This window comes from Seriola dumerili, unplaced genomic scaffold (assembly GCF_002260705.1).
Source record: "Seriola dumerili isolate Sdu_G_001 unplaced genomic scaffold, Sdu_1.0 BDQW01000260.1, whole genome shotgun sequence".
NCBI lineage: Eukaryota > Metazoa > Chordata > Actinopteri > Carangiformes > Carangidae > Seriola > Seriola dumerili.
Genome location: NW_019174515.1, coordinates 1,084,141 through 1,102,710, shown reverse-complemented (window position 1 = coordinate 1,102,710; position 18,570 = coordinate 1,084,141). Strand labels below are relative to the sequence as shown.

General features: G+C 42.1%; 1 protein-coding gene across 1 annotated transcript in view; it reads left to right on the top strand.

The window, feature by feature from the left end:
• Nucleotides 1-18,570, top strand: part of LOC111230308 (voltage-dependent T-type calcium channel subunit alpha-1H-like) — a 95,081-nt gene that overhangs the window by 42,882 nt on the left and 33,629 nt on the right. The window contains exons 3-5 of the mRNA XM_022756997.1: nucleotides 13,390-13,501; nucleotides 14,204-14,337; nucleotides 15,130-15,227. Coding sequence (XP_022612718.1) covers nucleotides 13,390-13,501; nucleotides 14,204-14,337; nucleotides 15,130-15,227 — 344 coding nt within the window. The remainder of the gene's footprint in view (nucleotides 1-13,389; nucleotides 13,502-14,203; nucleotides 14,338-15,129; nucleotides 15,228-18,570) is intronic.

Genomic DNA, 18,570 nt, shown 5'->3' with positions numbered 1-18,570 from the left:
AATGCAGGGCAGATGCATGATGGGAGACTTGTGCAATCCAGTGCTTTATGTTACTGTGAGCTTCTAGACAGAACGACATAATAAAAGCCAGGAAGCAGTTCTGGCATCACCCGCTCTAGTCAGTCTGTTGAAGCCATTGTGACATCCAGGTCTTTGTTATAACATTTATAACAAAAAATCATGCAGCCGCCTCTTGCCATGATCCGTGCAGTTGTTGCCATTGATTGCTTTATGTGCATTAGGTTTGTGCACAGTAGTTCACAGTTTTGTTTTTGCACTCTACCGAGAAAAGACCACACATTTCACATACTCTGCTTTGCAAATATTCGCCAGTTGATTCTTTCATCGTTCATTTCCTTCAGTGTGTTTCCTGTAATTATCCCTCAGTTGTTGTTATTTAAGGAATTTGTACTTCCCCAAGTAATAGTTTTTTTAAATGAATTAAAAATTTTACAGGTTCCTTCACATTCTCATTTTACCACCCGCTGTGAGAATGTGTGTTCATACATGGCTGGTTCAAAATCTGTGTCCAAATACTGCTCTGAACCCTGATCCCAACACAAGGACAACACTCCTACTACTCCTACTCCTTTTTATTTTCACTCCCTACCTTACCCATGAATCTCACACTGAATTCACCTGATTCCTGTAGCACATCTTTCCGTTTTGCCGTATAATTTGATTTAGATGAGCAGAAAGCAACTTTTAATTGGACAGAATAAAATTATGTTTTGAGTTTTGGAGGAGCTACGCATTAATTGCACTGTATTTCTACCTCAGTATTATTCACTTTTGTAGGTATAGCGACATAAATGATAAAACTTTCAGTTTTTTTCTTTATCTCTGTGATTTGTTCTGCTCTTTGTCTGTTTCTTTCCGTCCCTCCCTGCCACTGGCTCTGTCTCATATAGCAGTCAGTTGGGCTGATCTATGAAACACACTGAAGCAGTAAAAACAATACTGTGGGGTCAGCACTGTGTTCCTCTGGGGAGCCATGAGGCTTCAAAACAAACACTTGACCAGAGCACTGAAACAATGCAGCACTTTAACTGGACAAGTGCAGGAGCTCATTATCAATACATTATGAACCAACCACCCATAATGTAATTTTTTATGGTTAAGATTCCCTTAAGATCCTCTGGAAGTTTAACATAACACTTTAACAGGATTAACAGAAGAATACATTTGGGGAGAAGCTTACAATGTTTGTGTGTGTATGTGAGGAGATTAGAACTCATATGTAATGGATTATACTTGGATTATGTGACATGTATTGGCGATATGTAGTTGGCATGCAGAGGCAGGGAGAGCAGAGAAAAAGGAGGGAAGAGAAGGGAAATGAGAGGGAGGTGATATTTTTTCCCCTTTCTCCCTTGACAATATGGAGCGTGAGACTAGTTCGGGGAGAGGAGGAGGAGGAAAAGGAGGATGGTAGAGTGGAGTGGAGGAACGGTGGAAAGACTGTGAAGAGAGGAGAAAATTCAGAGGAAACAATCACAGAAAATGTAAACACGGTGGCCAAAATGCAGACACAAAACACCCCACCTCCCTGTCCTCTTTTCTCTCTGTGGACAGTTCTCTGGAATCCTTGGACTGTGGTCGGTTACTTAGCAACCACAATCCTGTTGAAACTGTGTCAGAGAGACGAAGGGAGAAAACCACATATGATAAAAGTGGACCTCCTAATCGCTATAATCAGTCAGGATGTTTATGTCTTCCACGGTATGAGTTTTGTCACCATTAACACACAAAGATATCATTTACACAGGCCGGCAGGAAACGCCTCGTATTACAGGATGAGGCTGGCATCAGGCTGTTTTTTACTTATCGCAAACTAGTTTCATGAAAAGACCCAAACCAACAAATACTTTATGTGGCACTCCGCCCTTGAATTAGTAAAATTGGGTCACAAATATATTGTTCCATTTAAAAAAAATGTAGGATTCAAGGATAAGGAGTACTACTCCGCCTGTGAAAACACTTGTATAATAACATCGGTGGCTCTGGAGGAATTTTGTCACGTCTCTGAAAATAACTCAGATGATGCCATGATGACATCATCAGGGTTATCTCAGCTTGGGTTTGAGATTTTTAACAGAAAGCCTGCGTTACTAAGCGGGGTCATGCAGGTTCAAAGATGTAGGATCCAGTGTTTTTGGAGCTTAAAGTCCACAATAGAGAGAAAAAGTCTAGACATATCAGCCAATACTGCCTATCTATCTTTATTAAATCCCTCAACCTTATGAAAGCACAATCATAGTAACCCTGGAGTAACCCTTTAAGTAACTTCAGCAGGGTGCTGTACTTTTTGCAAATGTTACTCAAACGGTGCTAAATAGTGTATTTGTTGGGAACTATTTTCATCCGTGAATTAATCTGAGCTTGTGAGTGTTTGTGGCAGCAGGACGATGTTGATAGCAGAGTCAGTTCAGTGTTCTTTATACAGGATTTGTTTGTAGTAAGAAAAATATTGAACATCACCAGTGTTATCCTTGAAGCGAGGAGTGATACCAAGTCGCCAAATTTTACATGAGTGTGTGGTGCTGTGTTAATACATGTAAAGGAGCCAATACTTCAAGGTCGAGTTGAACCATTGAAGCATTTCAGGCACGTTGGCTAGCCTCCGGTGTGTGTGTGTGTGTGTGTGTGTGTGTGTGTGTGTGTGTGTGTGTGTGTGTGTGTGTGTTTGTGTTTGTGTGAGAAAGTACAGGTTTAAGGCCAGGCCCCACCAGATGCAGCTGCTCTATTTAGGGCTCTCTATATCTCTCCCTCTCTTTCTTTCTCTTCTCCCTTTTTCCTCTTTGACACGCCATGATAAACACACGCACACACACACACACACACACACACACACACACATACACTGTACATGCACATGATAGGACATATGCCATAGGAAAGAGAGTCTCACCTTGGGATGCCTTTTGTTCAGGTGTGTTATGTGTCAGGATTGTTTCAGTCCACTACACCATCTGCACGTTGCAGCGCAGCAGAGAACAAACACTTGTCTAAACTGTTTTTGTTTTGTTGCAGCTGACTGAAAAAAGACTGTCTGCTCTTTGTCAGTGCACACACAGATTTTTCCTCACTGCTTTGGAATAGACATCAGAGAGAAACGGAAAAAGAACTGAATTTAATCAATGCTGATAGTTGATGTAAAGTTGCCCAGAAAACATTTCACCGTGAAAAAAAATGGCCAACAGCATGGAAGATTAAAAAGGCTGTGGAAATAAGTGGGAGATGAAAGAGCGTGCAGCAGAGAGACCATAACAGAAAGAGAGAGGGAATCCTGGTGTAAATGCGTCACTGCTGCCTCAGCCTCCTCTCTCAGGGGCGTTGGAGGAGGAGGGATGGAGGGATGCAGGGAAGGAGAGATGAAAGAGAGGACGAAGAGACGAGGGAGAGAGGAGCGAGTTCAGGGACAGGCTGATTTATGAGTCTCTGTTTCTGAATCGTGCCGTTCTTCAGGGACTTCACTGAGATGAGCCGATCTGGAGTTCGCGCATACACGCGCAGAGAACACGCTCACGCAGTCGACACACGAGACACATGCGGCTGTGCAACTAGTCATCCTGCTGGCAGAATCCTTAAAGTAGTGATCACAGCAGGGGGGGGAGTCCTTTTATGTTTGAGGTAATGGTAGTGTGAGTGCGCGCGTCTGTTATCTGTGGCAGATGGTGAAATAAATGAACAATCATCCCAATCAAACATGGTTTGGAATCTGGATTGGAGGCACTCCACTGCCATATCGACAGATTGAGACGGATCACTAGGAGGCGTAGAGGAGGAGAGGCAGAGATGGAGGGAACGGAGGAGCTAGGGGAGAGATGAGAGAGAGGAGAGGGAGAGAAGGACAAACATGAAGGGAGAGGAAGAGCAGTTTTTTGGGTTGGAACACGGGATTCACAGCTAAGTCGTGAGATGTTCAATAGAGGGTAAGAAAGGAAGAGAGGACAGCAGAGGGAGAACAGAGCTCATTAACAGTGGATGGAGGAATGAAGGAAGGAGGACAAACAGCCTATGATGGTCTGTGGGGTGATGCCAGCTGCTGGAGAAACCCTGGATCCAGCAGAACTATTCATAGCTGCCGGGTGGTTGAAGTAGTAATAAGTTCCTCTGAGTCTTCCTCATCAACGGATCAGTGAGAGGTGTTTAAATAGTGTCTACAAGTGCATGACACCACGAATGCAAACAAACACATTTGAACTATTGGCCAGTAAGGATATCTTGTACATGAAATCAAGATATTACAAATTGTCTGAAGATTTCTCCGAAATAAGATTTATTAGAATATATTAAAACGACGAATTAAACCAAGGGAAATACACACATCATTATAATTGGTATGGAATAATTTGCAGCTTCAGGAAGTCTTGCCAGATCTATATTCTTCATAAATGTGAGAATTTCATCTGCCTGATATTGTCACCAGTGCAGCAACTACAGTCATTTTCATTATGAGTTAGGTGCTGATCATTTTCTCGCTAAATCGATTAATAGCTTGGTCTGTAAAATGTCAGGAGATTGTGAAAAAAGCTCATCACAGTATCCCTGAAACCCAAGGTGACGTCTTCAGAGTCCAGAAACCAAAGATATGTAGTTTACTAAACAACAAAGAAAAGCAGCAAATGGTGTTTTTGTTTTCAACAAATACTTAAACAATTAATCCATTAGTTAAAAAAGTTCGACTAATCACTTAATCAGCTGATCATTGCGGCTCCAATCTTTCTGTTTCTTCACAGTGTATTCTTACCATTATTGTTTCTGTCTATTCTGTACACATGGCATCCATTACATGTCCGTCTGTTCTGGAAGAGGAATCCCTCCACGGTGTTAGATTGTTTTTCGGGGAGTTTATCCACTCTGTGGGTTTAAGGATAGAGGGTGCGGCACGCTGTACTGATGAAGAATATATGGATAAAATTGACTTGCCTTTATTGAATACCACTTTATAAGTCATATAAACAATATTCTTCAAAACCTCAGATGTCATAATATAGACTGACAGTGTAATAAGTCATTTAATTTATGCAGATGGTTAGCTATATAAATATATATATGTATCCTAACAACCCAACAACCTCCTGAGCAGAGTGTGGTCTTGGGTAAATATTAAAAAGGTCAATGTGGATTTGTAACAGGAGACAGGATGTGTTGACTTTTTAATATTTAATCCTTAACAAAGTGCTTAAGTAGCCTAAACCTAACAAGCAGGGCAGGAACCCCGGCCAGTAGTCACCGGACGTGAGTCTAACGTCAGGAAGACTCTAAGGTCGGACAGATGTTAAGTGTTAGTTGGAAATGAAAACCGGATTGAAGTAAAAACCAAACGTTGGCCTGTTGACATTGTGACGTTTATCAGACTTTGGGTTTTGGTCACCGTACCTCATGACTAGAATGTTGTTTTTATATTTCAGCCAATGGTGTTCCTTCGGTGTTCTACGTCAAGATGCCGTTGGTGTGAGACATTGGATTTGAATTACTTAACACAACTGAAAACCAGCAGAATATCAGCATCGGTATTCTACATCAAATTGACGTTGGCATTATACGTTGACCTGACACTGAATTTTGGTTTTCTGAGGTCGCATTCTACATTCAACCAAATATCAACATCTAACGATGTTGGTGGCCAGCTGCGAGCCTGCTGGGTGGTCCCTTCACCAGCCTCCTCCTCATGACTTCTCTGCAGTATTTTGGCATTTGACAGGGTATATTAGACTGTCAGGCAGGTTTTATGACACCAGCTGGTACAAGGTAATAACATACACAGCTGATATGGAAAGGACAAATGACACTGCAGCTTAAATTGGTATGCTCAACATAACAAGGAACACAAATACATAGACACACTCACACTGCTGCCCTGCTGATCGACCTGATTAGAGAATGTGATTAGATTATTACATCTGATGGGATTGAGTTTGCTCTCCTCTAATGAAAGCAAGATGGACTGGAGCATGAAAAAGGAGGACGGGGCTGCCGAGAAGTGGATTGCAAAAGTGGATGGAGGAAGAAGTGCGTGGAGGGGGAGGCTGAGATGAAGAGAGGGAGGTGAAAGGCTAAGAGGAGAGATGGAGAGTGGATAATGTGGAGATATGGAGGTGGCAGCAGGGGAGAGAGAGACAGAGAGAGAGAGACTGAGGGTGAAGGTGAGAGTCAAGGAAAAGGGGAAGTAGGGAGGGATGGAAAGGTTGCTGAGGAGGGGGATAGAGCGTGGAAAAGAGGGGGAGTTAACCTTGTTTTCGGCAGAGGGATGAGGTCAATATTCCTGCACTGTTTTGAAATGAAAACTCCTTTGACAGCAGCAATAATGCATTTTATATTTGAAAATAAAATAAGCGATACACATTAAAGTCGTGCATAGACTTACACAGCCAAGAGACAAAACTGATGGAGACTTCTATTATTGGGCAGAACAACATAAAAGGAAATATATACGCTTATGTCACGCAAATGGACCTTTTGGGAGAAGCTTCGCGGGAACATCTGTTTACATCCCACTGTGTGACCCATTTTCTGCTTTTCTCACATACAGTAAATCCTACTTAAAGATGTGAGTGCAGTTTCACAATACGTCAGCTCAGCTTTTTCTTCTCCTTTGTCTTCTTTTTCCGCTTCCTTTCTCTCTGATTTATCAACCCTTTTAGCCCGAGAGCTCGATTTCCCTCCAAACCGCTTTAAGAACGCAGTTAAGTTTTGCACGCAATTCCGTCCCGTTCTCCATCTCCCTTACCTTTTGAGCGTATAGATGCGGAGATTTGCTTCCCATCGAGCCATCTGTCTCGATGGCGGAGTTAAGTGCTGTGACTGGTCATTGATCTAAACATTAACACTTACACTAATTACCTCTTTTACGTCCAAAATTTCGGTGGAATGAGGCAAACAGAGCAAAACAGACAGGTTGAAATTTATCCGCTTGGCTGAGAAATTTCACCCGACACAGGAGAGCGACAGCCAATGAGCTTCAGGCAGGAGCGAAGACGCTCTGTAAATTGTGACCACAAACTGTGACCAATGACATCTGCACAGAACACATTTTTTTTTTTTTTTTTAAAGCTAGATTTCCTGGAGAAGATGCTGGTTGGACCTGCTGCCTGCTTTACTGTTGCACAAAAGAATGAACTGCTGGAGGAATGATACACAAGTGCGAAGCGACGCCGTCAAATGTCCTTCCATCCCATCATGACGGTTCCTTCGAGCAAGTCAACCTTGTGCTCTTGTGTGAACATGTGATCAGACAAAGAAATAAAAAAAAAAAAGAAAAGAAAAGAAAGGGAAGTTTTTTTTAGAGCTATAACCAGACGAGACAAGTTAAATTTGGAGCTTACAGCAGAACAAAGGGAGCTAAGCTGTGGAGCAGATAGGGATAAGTTCTGCTTGTGAGCTGAGACTTAACACTGTGGCTCCTCTGTAACACATATGGATATATAGAGAACCCTGGGACGATGGAGGAGAGGAGGGAGGGAGGGAGGAAGAAAAACTAAGGAGGATGGAAGTGAGGGGAAGAAAGAGATGGAAGCAGGTAAAGGGACTAATTTGGCCTTAATGTAGTTAAAGCAAAGTGACTGACTATGGATGAACTGCTGCGATGGGAGACGAATGGACCTCTCTTTGTAGTGCTCCAGGGCTCCTTTACTGTTGACTGCACCTTCCTTCCTCTCCCATGCGCTCTCTGCAGCCGCCTCTTATACACGGGCACCGGCCTGACAGCTCAACTGCTGTGGGCTTGACAGTGTTTGTGTGTGTGTGTGTGTTTGTGTGTGTGTGAGTGTGTATGCTGTGAGACCTCTCCAGCGTATTCATGCCTCTGTGCATCCATGTATGCCTAAGAGGTTGTGTAGGGGAATTGTTGTTTTCTTGCATCAGCAGCCACTTGTGTCTAAATATGTGTGTGTGTATATGTGTGTGTGTGTGTGTGTGTGTGTGAGCACAATGGTAGTAAAGCTCTTTGGACCATGTAAAGGTACAGTGCTACTGTGCCTTTCATGTCCAGTGAAAAAAACCAAAACCAAGAACCCAAAAAAACCCAAAAAAACAGAAGCTGCAAGCCACGCTGCGCCCTGAGTGTACACGTGTACACAAGTACTATGCATTTGTAAGTGTGTGTATGTTCACTTAGTGACTGTGTGTAAGTGTTATCACAGTTGCTGTAGGTGTGAGACTTTGCTTTGACAGAGTCTGGTACAAATTTAACAGGCTCTTACAAATGCATTGTGGTATTTGTGTCTTGTTTACCTTGGAAGGCTTAAAGCTCGCATTGTTACATATTTGCACAGCAGATGCTGAAGACAAACACTGAGTCATTCATCACCCATTATACTGTACAGTGACAAATGAACGTAATTGATGTTTCGTATCTGTCTTTTTGGAGACGCTCTCCGTCCTCTACGCTGCAGTTCGTCTCTCCTTTTCTCTCAAACAGTTTCATTTAGTGTGTGTGTGCACGTGTGTCTGTCCATCTGACATGGAGTGTGACGTCTCTTTTGATACTTTTAAATATGGTGCCAACTAAAGAGCACTGTGGTTACAGTGGAGGAACTAGTGAGAACTATAAACCAAGTGAATAAAAAAAAGTAGTTTTGGCAACTGTCCCATTGTGTTTAAAGCTTGAATAATAGTGCCAAAATTCCTGGCACTGAAATTTAGAGTAAGAAGCACCAGTGTTAGCAGTCAAAAGGTAGTACACACTAAAACTCAGTCAGTCAGAATTGACCTAAATTAGCTCACCATATTGATTATACTGTTCAGTTCCAATTGTATTTGGTGATTTTTTTGGGTAGAAAACCAAGACGACATGTTGTTTTGACCTTGTCTTTGTTGGTTTTCTTTTAAATTACTGTTGAATCACTGTTGAATTTTTAGTGAATATTGGGCCCTACTATGTGGATAGGTGATAAATGGTTATATTGACCTCGCCCAGTGCTAGACTTATGAATACCCACAATAGCCTATATCCGGTGTGACACGACACAGACCTAATTGGATTTGCTCAAAGTGCAGAGGCATAAATCGACCTTAACAAGTGAGACCAGGAGCAGTGTGTGCCAGGCCTGGATTTCTCACTGCCAGGGGAGGAAAGCCAACCATTGTCCACGATGTTTGATCTTGCCTATGGCAGCATAGGGCAAACATAACCATACTTTACCATTTGTGCTCGTGTGTGTGTGTGTGTGTGTGTGTGTCTTTGTGTGTTTGTGTGTTTGTGAGGCAAAAGCCAAACAGAATTTGAAAAAACACCAGGATCGTTGTTGTTTTCTGTTTACCGCAAATCAGTGCGTACGCTGAGCCCGCTTTGCAGTGACAGCCTGGATTGACTTTTCGGACTTGCACATCAATGCTTGTGTCTATGCATGCATACGTGTGTGTGTGGGTGTGTGTGTGTGTGTGTGTGTGTGTGTGTGTGTGTGTGTGTGTGTGTGTGTGTGGTGTGTGTGTGGGAGAGCTGAAGACAGAAGGGGGCTCAGGAGGTGTTGACTGTGGAGATTAAAGAGGAATTAGAGAAGGCAGAGCACAGGGAGTCACAGAGCAACTAGAGAGAGAGAGAGATTCTGCGAATATTCAAATCTCTCATTTTAATTCTGCTGCAGATTACTGAATCTTTCATCTGTGAAGGAAGGATCGACATTACGTTGCTTGACTTAGTGTCTAAGTGTGTGTGTGTGTGTGTGTGTGTGTGTGTGTGTGTTTGAAGCACGTATAGCGACAGACTGGCCCGAGGCATTTTCGTGATTGAAATTGTGCTTTTGTCTTTGTATTAATACTCAGAAACAACACGTTGTAACTTAACACAGTGTTTTACTGATGTAACGGACAAATACATATCCAACCCATTTGTAGACATGGCTACATAAAACACAAGCAACCGCTCTAATGGCTCAGAGGTCCCCTGTGTGAACACGGCCTCTGAACTGGACTGTCCCTTCAGCACACCACTCATATCTCAGCCTGCCTGCCACACGTTGCCTGTTGTTTTACATACTGTACCCTCTAAAATGTTCCATACTCAGATGCTCCTGGTTTGTTTCTCCCTCTCACTCTTTTTCTTTTTTTTTTTTTTGTGTTAAATGTGTCTCCAGAGGATAAGCAGCAAGGGGTTTACATTTTTTCCACCTCGCACAGTAGCAGTACTTCCGTTAACTTGAACATCCAGCTGCTGCATACCATGATGGAGACCATAGCAGTGGGAGCCTCGTTCGCTGGCAGAGATCTTTATTTTGTTTCTTTCCAGAAATATAAAAGACAAAAGCCCAGGTTCCCTCAATATCAAACAATATCATCTCATCAGATAGGAAGAAACAAGAGATAAGTTGATAAGTAGTAGATATAGATGTTTTCTGCTTAGATAAGTGTTGCAGCCCTGAATAGACATAGTTTCTTATAAGTTAACAACACTATTAACAGTTATGCTTTAATTGATCTAGATTTCTATTGTATTTCAGTAGATCCGTATCTCTAACTCCCCTCGCAGCGAGGAGAGGAAATACTTTGTCTGTAGAGAGAATAAAGACGTTTGGCATTTTGTCAGAGTGCGTTGCACATTCGTCAGGTTTGGTTAATGAAGCAGCCTGACATAGGTGAGTAGTGGTAGCCAGAGCTCAGGAAATCCTCTGTTTGACTTGCAAATGGGCCGGCACACAGATGATGTGTTGGGAGCAGAGCAGAGGCAATTTTTTTTTTTTTGTACGTTTTTGTTTTTAAAATCACTCAGTTGGGAGGGGTTTTTGCTGTTTGTCCTGAAAATGTCTTAAAATTAGCAGAGACACAAAACATTTGGTGTTCACTTGTCAATAGTTTATATGATCCATACGTTTTTGAAAATCTACTGTTTTCCCAGAAGGTGTGTACATTCATACCCATTACCTCTTCTTGCTGCATCTGCCTTCTTGGTAACTGCACGTGCTCATCACCCTGAAAAACACTGTATGTATCTTCAGTGCGTTTGGATATTATGGTAACTGTAGACATGTTGAACTGCATTTTCATTTTGTGCCTGTGTGAAATCGCACATATGTTTTGTGTCCGTTAACTCTGATCATAATGGAGGCAAGTTTTCCTCAGAGGGTTCGTTAGTGTACACACAGTATGTTGTGACTTCTCTTCAGAAATTGTCGTAAGGGCAGATGCTCCTAAAATTTGCGATGGTCTTCCATTTGTGAAAAGGGTTATTAAAAAATTATAATTTCAAAAAGAAGAAAAATTCATGGTGGAGAGACTGTTAGCCGTGGCTGCAGCAGGACACTTCTCACTCTAACAGCCACTGGAGGAAACAAAGTTCTAGGTCGGACTTTTTCGCTGATACAAACTCCTGTTCACAGCAGTAAGTCCCAATTGTGTGTGTGTGTGTGTGTGTGTGTGTGTGTGTGTGTGTGTGTGTGTGTGTGTGTGTGTGTGTGTGTGTGTGTGAATGTCACTTAATATAATATGCAGATAATAAATGTATGCCTGCATGTGCGTGTGTGTTTTAGTGAGTATGTGTGTATATCTCTGTGGTGTGAATAATGTAGGTGACAGTGGTCACCGCTTTTTTTGGGGGTTTTTTTGTTTTCTGCTTTAACTCTCTTTCTAATTAGAACAGTACCTCGCCCTGGGAATACGTCAATATCACAACTCAGAGTGCACACCAGATCACTGCTGTGATACTATGTGTGTGTGTGTGTGTGTGTGTGTGTGTGTGTGTGTGTGTGTGTGTGTGTGTGTGTGTGTGTGTGAGTGTGTGAGTGTGTGTGCGTGCAGTCATGTGTGTCTGGGACAAAAGCCAAAGTAGAAAACAGCAGCATCAGTGCCTTTTTTTTTTTTTCTAGTTGAGGAGACGTGATTTAGGGCTCTTGTTCTCCTCGTCATTTTCTTTCATCCAATCTATTTTGCCTCTCTCACTCTCTCCCTCATCCTCTCTATGTACTCACTGATTTACTTGATGTTTATTATTTTTTCTCATTATGACGATGGGACGTTCTCCTGAAGTGACTTCAGCTGCAGAAGCCCTGTGATGCGCCGTCCACATACATTTTATTGCTTCACTTGTGTTTCTCTAGCGTGGTTTGATTTATTGTTTTGCATTATGCTGCAACATGTCGTCAGTGATGGATTTATGAATTTGTTATCAGTAAGAGTGCGGCCGCATGTTTGTTCTCATGATGAGTATCCGTTTATTGTGCTGTGCACAGCGTCTCATCAGTGAGGGGAATGCTGGGATTTTTTCTGACGGTGGCTTTTCAGATTTCTCATCTCTTTCATTTAGTCCGTGGAAATGAGGATGCAGTTTTAAGGGGGACATTCATGTTGCTGCACTTAAAAGATTTCCAATACAGACAAACACTCACTCAATCAAATATCTGTCCAATGCAGCGAGGCACCAATGAGGCCACACTGTTAACGCTCCATCCAAGGGATAGATGATCAGAGCAGAAAAGAAACTGAAATAAAGGAAAGAAATGAAAAAAAAAAGATAATCTCACTGGTGGTCCAAAGACGGATAAAAGAACAGACAAAACAAGTTCAAGGATAAAAGATTACTCCCAACTCAAACTTTTTTTTTTAAGGATTTACTTCTGTCATTGATCAGTATTAGTGAGCACTACAACAGGATATACAATAGACATGGATCCATTAAAATGTTTACTTGTGAAATCGTGAAACGGCCTGTAATCAGATTAGCAGCCAGGCCCACTAGATCATTATTAGACCCATTAGATGCATTAGGCCTCGCACAAAACCTCCTATTGACATCCGCTTCCAGTGTGTTGGTGGGGCATTTGTTTACTCACATGCTCTTATCGTGGATCTTAGTTTTGTTTTTATAACATATCATGTCAAATCCAGCGCTGCTTACATGCAACTAAACTGCCACAGCAAATAAGTTTTGCAGGAAACGTAAGCTTAGTTGTATAGAAACACCTTTTTTTTTTTGTCTTTCTTTGGTCTGTGGTGTACATGAGCTCATGTTTTTCTCCCTCTGAGCAGTCTTTAGCTCGTTTAGCTGGATAACACTGACACAACGCTAAAGTGAGGATCAGCATCACAGGAAAGAAAGCATTCCCTGCGTCAGCTCTCGGACCGACGCGGCCAATTCCCCCTCTGCAAGCATCGTTGTTCGTCTCAGCCTGCAACACGTCGACAGGCCCGTTTGGACCGTGCTGCCCCTGCACGTGGCTTGCACCTGGTCATGCCTGCCCTGGATGCACCTGTGCTTCTCACTGGACAGGTGGTGTTAGAGAAGAAAAACATGCTGTCCTCGTCTTAAGATAGTTTAAAGCAGAGCTATGCAGTGTACGTTAAGCTTTTCTTATTTGCTTTTTCTTCCCTTGTGTTAAGTAACTAATGTATCGCTGTATCGTTGACGATTTCAAATTACATCCCATGTGTTTTGGCCTTAACCTTCTCCTGCACGTGGTTCGAGCACGTGTCCATGCTGGTGATCCTGCTCAACTGTGTGACGCTGGGGATGTTCCAGCCCTGTGAGGACGTCACCTGCCAGTCAGAGTGGTGCCGCATCCTACAGGTTAGTGTGACGCTCTCACCTGTGTAACAGGGGGGCCTGAACACTTCGCCAGGGTGTCTCCACACGCTCCATACTGCAATTAACCCTGTTCCTGAAGGCGAATTCCCATATTCTAGAAAGTGTCCGAGTAAGTGTGCAGCCATAAGTGTCCTGGCCATGCCAAGTTTGTACACAAATATCATATGGTAATTGATTGTAAGTAAATTGTTTCCTTTATACCATGGGTTGCTTTCACATTCAGTTTTAGGTGGATGTGAGGCATCTGGAAAAGCAATTGGTAAATAAATGTTAATGAACTTAATTGATTTTCTTTTTCTTGTCTCACTTGTCTCATTTGTTTCAGTATGCTCTTACTGTTGAGTAATGTTGATGCTTGGCACACTGAGATGTGCTCATTATATTCAAATACAGACGTTCTTTTTGCTGTGGTGGATGTCTAATTAATTGAGACACAGCCATAACCGCGCTAAGCCACAGCTATTCCCTGCTGGGATGAAAGAAACTAATGGAGACAAGAACTCTCATTCAGACATCCTGCACTTCCTCAGTTTCTTTCAAAATGTGACTGTATTGATGAGCAAACTTAACAAGGATGTGACCTTTTCCCTCTTGACAAGAAGTCAATGTCCTTTTTTTTTAATTGTTGTCAGTGTTAAACATTAATTTAAACTGTGTGTTTGCTTGTTTATCGTGTGTAACCAGGTATTGGACGACTGTATCTTCGCTTTCTTTGCTGTGGAAATGGTCATCAAGATGGTGGCCCTGGGAATTTTTGGCCCCAATTGTTACCTTGGCGACAAGTGGAACCAGCTTGACTTCGTCATTGTCATGGCAGGGTTAGTTATCCCACAATGGTTTGTGGGCTCACTCCCGCAAATTGCTCAATTTTCTCTGTCATTTGCAGCTAGAAGAAATAGCAGTCTGTGTAGAATCAAACAACATTTCATTTCTCTGTTTAGAGTAAACAATCAGACAAGCATGAAAGCACACACACCTGTATCTGTTTTTGTGTTTGTCCTCACAAGATCCTGTCATTAACTTTACATAGGTGTACTGTGTTTTCTGTTTCTGTTTCACCCCCATCTTGGGAATTAAGCGAGCAACGCAAGGCAAAGTAATGTCCCCTGCACGTAGCCACATCAAGCCTCATCAGACTACAATACTGCAGTGGAACCGTTTATTGTAAATTGTGTATTTAACGGCGTCTTTCGCACAGCTTTTACCTCCATGATGAAAAAACAAACAGAAGCCTTTAGTTGGAAAAGCTACAAAAAAGGGTTTGGGTTAGGACAGGACAGAAGGAAAAAAATCAGTTAACCCCTACTCCCTCTGAGATGAGATATACAACACAACATTTACCTGAGCAGCCTCGAAATACAGCAATCAGTAACCAACAATTCAGAGACTGATGGAGTAAACGCTGCCAACGCTGAGGGTTGGTGCCATTAGAAGCATGATTGTATATTTGTTGTCCTCAGTTTTATTGTTGTTGGTCCTTTGTGTACATATCTGTGTGTTTGTGTGTGTGTGTGTGTGTGTGTGTGTACTGTTTTGTCGATATAAATCACAGAACATAGATTAAAGCTCTCTCTCTCCCTGCCTCTCTCTGACTGAAACGGTGTCTTCAGGGTGATGGAGTATTCTCTGGATGGCCATAACGCCAGTCTGTCAGCCATCCGTACCGTCCGAGTGCTCAGGCCACTGCGAGCCATCAACAGAGTTCCAAGTAAGTCCATGTTTTGCAGTAAAGTTTTATTTTTGTTTTTTTTTTGGAGAATGGCCCAGTGCTCTGCCTTCCCTGATTGATGATGAGCACATGAAAACTCGCTTTATTTATCTGAGATTATTTGCTCTTTGGCTTGTGAGCCAGAGCCCTGATAGTTTTACTTTTTAACCACTTAATTAGCAGCTAGTGACTGATAAACACCAGAGATGCGACTGCAGTGAGCTCAGGAGGATAGTGGAGGTTTTTGCATTTACTTTGAACTGTCTTTCATGAGCAACTATGAATATTCATCCGCTGCACAGCAAACAGTTTTTCATATCCAATTACTGTCCTGTTGTAGCAGGGGATTATTCAAAGGTGTTTTAATTTGAACTCTATATAATATTCTATTATTGTTTTATACGTATTCTACACAAAAGTTATGTGCTTCTGATGTAAGATACTGTGAGTTTCTGCAAGTTAAACTTTCTAACTTTTAGAATTACGCAAGCCACCTATTGTCCAGACGTTTGCGTTGCGCCGTGCACAAGTAAAGTTTTATTTTGGTATCTGTATTCTCACCACTTTAACGGTAAATTGACCGATGATCCGGGACTTGATGTTTGCTTTAATCTCACTTCCAGCGGTTGCGCCGTGCCAGTGCTGAGTGAGAATTCGCACATAGTTTGTCATTTTCCTAAAAGCTCTGTGACAGAAGTGGCCATGAATCTACAGCTAAAGAGGATCACTGGACAATGGTGTCATAACATTGTACCAGATTATTAACCAGCATACATTAGGCAAACGGCCAAGCTGTTTTGTCAGACTCCAGCTGCCAGCAGCGGTAGCCATTCTATTCAATACTCCTCTCTTATAGATGTGATGTGAACATATCTTTCTGTCTTTCTTGTGCACTGTTCTGTTTTAGTCTCATGTCAACCTGATAGTGGTTCAACTCCTTTTATTGTTCATAAAACACAGTTTATCGAAAAAGATCTATTCTTACAACATTGAAGAACTCATGGGAGTGTTCTTGGCACAAAGGAGTGTTTGTAATGAATTGACTAAGTATATGTTGTCAGGGTTGTAGACGTCTGTTTGCTGTCTGGCTGCAGTTAAAAGACGGCATGTGAATGTGAGTGTGTGCGCACTTGAATGATGACCTCTCTTTCCCAGAATATACCAGTTTTTAGCATGTGACACATTTTGACCTGAGATTCTCCCACATAGAGGATGACGTTATATGTTTGTAATGTGTGTGTGTGTGCGCGTGTGTGCGCGTGTGTGTGCGTTTGCGTGTGTCTGTGTGTGTATGTGCCTTGGGCGCTGCAGATAACCCAAACACAATCATAAAGCATGGCAGGTTGTCTGTTTCTCTCAAGGTATCATCACAAACAGTCTCTCACACACAGGGACACGCACACATCAGCTGTTCTACCTCTGTGAGGACCAAAAAAAAAAAAAAAAAAAATTGACCTTAACTGTATTGCTAAGCTAACAGCAGCCCTGAGAAACAATCTTTACAGCCACGGACAAGATGAAGTAAAACATATATTATTGTAACAAGTTTTCAGTTGCTCCCTGAAGGCTCTGACACAGGGAAGGAGATGGAGACAAGACAAAGGGAGACAATTGCAATGAGGGTGACAATGAGAGGTATTACTTGGGGCTGGAAACTCAAGGTCAGTGTAGACATAGACAGACACAAACATACCCCAAAGCCCCCCACACACACACACACATACACACACACACACAATTCTCACAGGTATACACAACCAGAGGGACCTGAGGGATGTTTAACACCGGCTTACTTCCTCCGTTTTTCCTCTCTTTGTGTCGCTTTTACATTCCTTTTGATTTTCTTTTTCAGCTGTATAGTTATCAGAGATGGAGTGTTTGATGGTGCTAATAGCCAGGCTAAAGTTTTTCTCTCCCTTACTTAACGTCTCTGTCTCAAACCATCACTCTGTCCCGTCTGTTTGTCTTTCTGCCTAAGTGGAAGGGAAATATCTACTGTTCGACAGATGTTAAATGTGTTTTTGTGCTGTAGCTTAGATACAGCGAGCAGCACTCTCGGGTTATTTCATGTTTACAAAGCTGCTGCGTGCAGGGGGTTCTGCAAACCCTCTGCCAACTAACTTGCACACCGCATTCGCAGCACGTGCACACACACACACACACACACACAGACACACACACACACAGCCCGCTACATATGATGTCACATTTCTTTTTAACGGCACGAGTAGCTGGTAGGTGTTTTACTTTACCCGGCTGACAGCTTTACCGTGGATGACCTGATAATTTACTTTATCTTTGTGCTGCATCCAACAAGTTTGTTGGCCAGATAGATGCAATTACTGTAATCTCCAATCTAAGAAGCTATTTTCTGATTTTATCACAGGTTCTTATGAATTCATAGTTTAAGCCCTCACTGTTAATCCTGCTGCTTTCCACAACATCTCAATTAAAAAAAACAACATTTTGACTGTCCTCTCTTTATTTCTCTTCAACAACATAACCCCAGTCACGTCTCACTGGCTAAAAATGTAATGTTTATTGCGTGGCAGTATGAAGGTAGATTTTTTTGTTCAGACGTTCTGGCCTAAGGAAACTTCACTGATTCCCGCGGGATGACTTTCAGGATAGATCGAGCCTCTCTGTTTCAAATACTCTCATCGAGTCTAAATCAAACCTACCTGAGCAGAGTGCACTGTAACCCTGGGAGCAAATGTGATGCCAGTCTAGTTGTAAATCTTTGTCTTTTTTTTTAACCCCTTCCGTATTGCTCCAGTTAGTGAAATTCAGAGCTTTGCTGTAAAACATCTACCAACCCAAAATGGTGTATGGAGAAACCATTAGTATTCTGCTTAGGGGATGTCACTGCTGTGAAATGTTTGTGTTTGCTGAGCAGATTTCACTGCACACAGATGCCTCAATAGTAAGGCATCTTTTTGATGTTTACTCAGTGTTTGCACATGTATGTTTCCATGTGCTGAATTGCATGCAAACTGTACAGTATGCATGTGTGAGCGCGTCTCTATAGTGTGTCTCTAGAGTACTGCTGTCTCCCTCAAGCATGCGCACAGACGTACTCACCTCTCGTTTTATGATGAAATATATGTACAGTTAGAATGTGTTTAAGGTCTGTAGAATACAGAATACATATTTATTATTTAGTGAGGAACAGGGAATGGCTAAAGAGAATAGCCAGTTGGCAGATATAAAAAAAAAAATATATATATATATATATATATATATATATATATGGTGTATAAAAAGTCATATTAACAACACAAGAAAATACAAGAAAATCTTTGACATATTGGTGATCAATGACTTTAACTGGACATTCCATTGA